Source organism: Hemibagrus wyckioides, linkage group LG05 (genome assembly GCF_019097595.1).
Source record: "Hemibagrus wyckioides isolate EC202008001 linkage group LG05, SWU_Hwy_1.0, whole genome shotgun sequence".
In the NCBI taxonomy this organism is placed as follows: Eukaryota; Metazoa; Chordata; class Actinopteri; order Siluriformes; family Bagridae; genus Hemibagrus; species Hemibagrus wyckioides.
Genome location: NC_080714.1, coordinates 11541759 through 11546476, shown reverse-complemented (window position 1 = coordinate 11546476; position 4718 = coordinate 11541759). Strand labels below are relative to the sequence as shown.

General features: G+C 35.3%; 1 protein-coding gene across 2 annotated transcripts in view; it reads left to right on the top strand.

The window, feature by feature from the left end:
- The first annotated feature begins 1418 nt into the window (after positions 1-1418).
- lmx1bb (LIM homeobox transcription factor 1, beta b) overlaps positions 1419-4718 on the top strand; it is a 48606-nt gene continuing 45306 nt past the window's right edge. Inside the window, exons 1-3 of one of the 2 annotated variants that reach the window (XM_058390781.1) lie at positions 1419-1684; positions 1960-2086; positions 2657-2843. In XM_058390781.1, coding sequence (XP_058246764.1) covers positions 2017-2086; positions 2657-2843 — 257 coding nt within the window. In that variant the 5' untranslated portion in view covers positions 1419-1684; positions 1960-2016. Of the gene's footprint in view, positions 1685-1959; positions 2087-2656; positions 2844-4718 lie in introns of those variants that run through there. The other variant, XM_058390783.1, reaches the window with a different exon arrangement.

Sequence of the window (4718 nt, the reverse complement as noted above, 5' to 3'; positions counted from 1 at the left end):
AATATAATATAATTTAATATAATTTTGTTCTTGAACTGATAATCTACATTGTGTTCAATTTAAAACTCAAACATTATTTATTTATTCATTCATTCATTCATTCATTCATTCATTCATTCATTGGGTAATAATTAAGTAAATAAATACATTGGCCCAAACAAGATTAATGAAAGCCTGAAAAATAAAGTTTTGTATCAAAGCAAACAGCCTCATCCAATTCTATAAAGAAATGTAGAACCACTGTGTTGTCATTGCTGTTTTGGTTTAGGCTTCAAATTTTGCTAATTTACTTCATTCACTTTGCAAGCGAGCATGTTTTTTATATGCTTTGTATATTTTATTTTAATTCCTTTTCAGTAGTAGCCTACAAATTTAAATAATGCAACAAGACTTTTTCCATCTTAATGAAACTGACAAGGATAATTACACACTCACAATGTTAGGCCAATGCTAAGCTGTTTCTGTATTTCTAGTATTAATTACGGGAAAACTGTGCACGATGTATTTTATTTATTTAACATTTTTAAAAATAAATTTATTTTTTATTTTGTAGGTGTTTACTTTTGTTTGTATTACAAGGTAGGACACATAGTCTCTTTTAAAATTTACACCCCCTCCCACCTCCATCCCGCGGGCCACGTTTATCAGTCTTGATCGCCAGGTGCATCTGAGAGAAGGTCAGAAGGTTCGAGGCACCATAACGCACACAAAGGCTGAAAGCAGGCGAACGGCCCATGCGATGCTCGACTACCTAATATCAAAGCATGCTTTCACATAGGAAAAAGAAAATTTCAGCTCAGCTCGAAAAATCCCACAAAATCATGATCAATCAACCGATGAGTGGTTTTATGTTTCTGATTAGATTTTATGATTAGGCCATATTGTAATGTTATTACGATTAACTAACAAATTTCTTTATTATTATTATTATTATTATTATTATTATTATTATTATTATTATTATTATTATTGTTGTTGTTGTTGTTGTTGTTGTACGTTTTTATTCGTTGTATTTCTTAATCGTGCAAACGTTTATTTATTTTTATTTATTTATTGTATTTATTTATTTATTTATTTTGCATCGGAAGACAGCTCCTATTACTGATAGGGACCATCGTTAAATATACTGTTATGGCGACAGTACATGTGCTGTATGTGTCAAAATTTCACAAAAACTTATTAATTTTCACCTTCTACTCACTGTACCTATAGCATTCCACAGTAATTTTTCTTTCTGTCTTTCTTTCTTTCTTTCTTTCTTTGCATAGACATTTTAGCGTCTCTCTCCTTCTTTCGCTAGCTCTGGTAAAGCGTTTGGAGGCGGACCGGCTTTAGTTTCCACTCGGCACCAATCGCATCCTGGCGGCAGTAAATAGGCTGAGGAGTGACGCGGCCACTAAGGGGAGGGCGTATTCCTTCACTTCTACCTCAGTTTAGGGCTCTCCTCCGCGCTAGGAATCTGAATGGGACACTGTTCCCACTGTGACATCTCAGGCAGATTCCCTTGGATATTTTCTCAGATATTGACTAGCATTCTATCACTGCATATTTTTGGTGTGTCGAAGCAACTTTGCGTACGTTGTACAGAACGCGAGGATCCTTTTATTTCAGTTCGCCATAACGCGGCAGGGATACAAACTTTGTGCTAAAAGCACGTCTACCCTCCAGCAACCCTAATTAACAGGTGATTATCAACGCGGATTTATCAGATGTGCTGTTTTTGTGGTGAATTTTTAAAAATTGTTTTTGCTTTTTGTTTATATATAACAAGTAAGCTTTTGATGGAGCGGCGATGTTGACGTTGCTAACTGTACTGAGAACTTTCAAAAGTTGGCCATTTTAGCTACATGCAGAAGAGCATTGAAATGTTATGTGAGCCAAACACTGACGTTGTGGCTTTATATTGGAATTTGAAGTTAGGGTAAGGCTAACAAAATATGTTTACGGATATTGCAACAGGTCCTGAGCCACAGCCGAGACGCTTCTTCGCGGGAAAAAGAGTCTCAGAGCTCAAGTATGTTGGACGGTATCAAAATTGAAGACCATCCGCTCCGGACAGGACCAGCCACTCTTGGAGTTATGCTAGGTAAGCCTTTGGTTTATGGAAACTGAACACGTCCGTGAAGCGTGAGTACACGTGCTATTTTACAAAATATGCAAAATGCTTCTGTCATGTAGCACTCAAATTATTCGCTGACCAGTTATCTCACAGACTGTCTGACAGACGCATCATTGCATCCTCTCTCTTGCATATAAAATGTTAGATAAATGACTATTATTGTATGGCATCATTAATTTAACTTATGAATTCTGTAAGTACAACATACAAATTGCGGATGATGTCTAAGCGTACACGTTGTAATTATTATGAGGTGTTTATTTCTGATTAAGACAATTTACCTAAATCCAAAACACCTTGTTGGTCACTAATTTATTTGTGGTCATTTGTGGTCAGCGTACACAGATTGACGAAAAAAAGTTGCACACGTCTGAAGCACTATTTTAGAGTTGGTCTGTTTAATCAGACGGCTCTTTTTAAATTTAGGAATCATTTCTTAATACAATTAACTTACAGTTTGCATCTTAATTACACCTTAAAATGTATATTAAAATGAACTGATATTATTTGTGTGTGTGTGTGTGTGTGTGTGTGCAGGCTCGGACTGTCATCAGCAGGCGGTGTGTGAGGGTTGCCAGCGGCCCATAGCCGATCGCTTCCTGATGCGCGTCAACGAGTCCTCGTGGCACGAAGAGTGTTTGCAGTGCGCCGTGTGTCAGCAGCCGCTCACCACCAGCTGCTACTTTCGAGACAGAAAACTCTACTGCAAACATGACTACCAACAGTAAGGGCAGATGGCTTATTATTTCTAAAGAAAAACACCCTACCAGCCATTCAGTGGGTAATAGAAGTATCAAGAATTCTGTTTGTCTGCTTGTTTCAGTCGAATGCCTACTGATCCTACTCGATGCCGTTTTTCCTGCTTCTGCTAATTTTGGCGATAATTTCAATAGGCTGAATTGGCGTACTTGAGTAATAATTACGGTTACTGTCAAGCCCGTTGCAGTGGTTCAAATAAGCGCGTTTTTGTTTAAGAATATTAGTCAGGTTAGTATTTTCGTTAGTTTGTTTCATAGAAATTAATTTCATATAAATGTAGTTTAATCAATACTTTTGAACATTTTGATTATAAAGAGTATTCTAGGTTTGGACGTTAGGTGTGGAAATTCTGCCTAAATTTTTTCTTACCCAGTGAGTGCCGAATCCTAAGTATTTGATCACCTTTTCTTAAACAATTTGTAAATTGCTTATACACAGTTTGTGACTATTTTGAAACGATTTCTTCCTATTTTTAACCACCGACAAGTTGTACTGTCTGTCAATAATAATAATAATAATAATGTTCTAGGGTTAGAACAATGTTTTCATTTTTTTCTTTTTTTACATATAAATGATATGAATGCCAGTGCGTGGTTTTGATATAAATGAACGGGGCAACGGGTTATTTTTTTCCGACTAGTACTCCTTTCATGTTTTTCCTTCCTATTTTTGCATAGCCCTTCAATGGATTTGAAATTGTTCCTAAAACTGTTAGGGTGATGACTTGGCTAGGGCTATAAATAGCGAGGGTGTTCTTGGGTAATCTGGCGGTTTTTCAATATTATCTAATCATATCAAAAGAAATAATATCTATGACAACCATACGCCGAATGTAGCTAAAATGTTCCTATTTTATTTTAGTTTAGTTTAGTTTGTGTCAGCACTGATGCAGGAGTTAGGAAACCATACCGCTTCCTAAAAAAAAAAAAAAACCGTAAGAACATTCCTGTGCGTATGTTTTACTTAATCGATTTAATCGCTCCTTTAAACTCCTATTTTACTCGATTTAAAAAAATATTTTTTAAAGAAAATATTTCAGTATTTTAATGAAAATTATATTATTTGAATTAAAATCACTTTAATTGCTATTGTACTCCGCAAAATTTCTTGAATCGCTGAATATCGAAAATGTTACACGTTTTTACTGTGTCTTATCTAAAGATGACTAATTAAAAATGATCCTAATGTCACTAATTTAGCCAAATGTATTCTTCTTCATCTTTATTTTTATTTTAATATTTTTTACATTATTATTATTAGTAGTAGTAGTAGCATGCCTTTTGTTGTATTTGTATTTCGTAGACGCGAATTCTTTACTGGGCAATTTAATTTCTGACAAATTCATAACTTTACGATTAAAGTTAGCAAAACTTTGTTATTCATTTTATCTTAACTTCCATTTTGGCATGTTCATCTCAGTGACGGCACAGCCACGAAATACCGCCCACATGTTGCCTATAATAAGATTTGGTGACAGCGGTATTTAGAACAAGATATTAGGACAGCAAAGCTAATTGTCCCACATTACCGCCCAACCTATCACGTCTCTCACGGACATTTTGCCATTAATTATAGTTTCAATAGCAATAACTGTGCCCACGCAGTCAAATATTACGCAGTTGAAGTGCCAGGCCTGTATTTATTTATTTGTTTGTTTGTTTGTTTATTATTATTTTCCCCATCACGTAATAAGCGGCAAGTCTAATAGATCAAGCTGAATTATAATATCGCAAAAATGAGCAACGGTTTTTCAGTACTCATTTCCTAAGCAGGTTGCCTAAAAGGGCGATGAATAAGAACTGCGTGGTGCATGTGTATTTGTTTAAATGATGTAGAATCT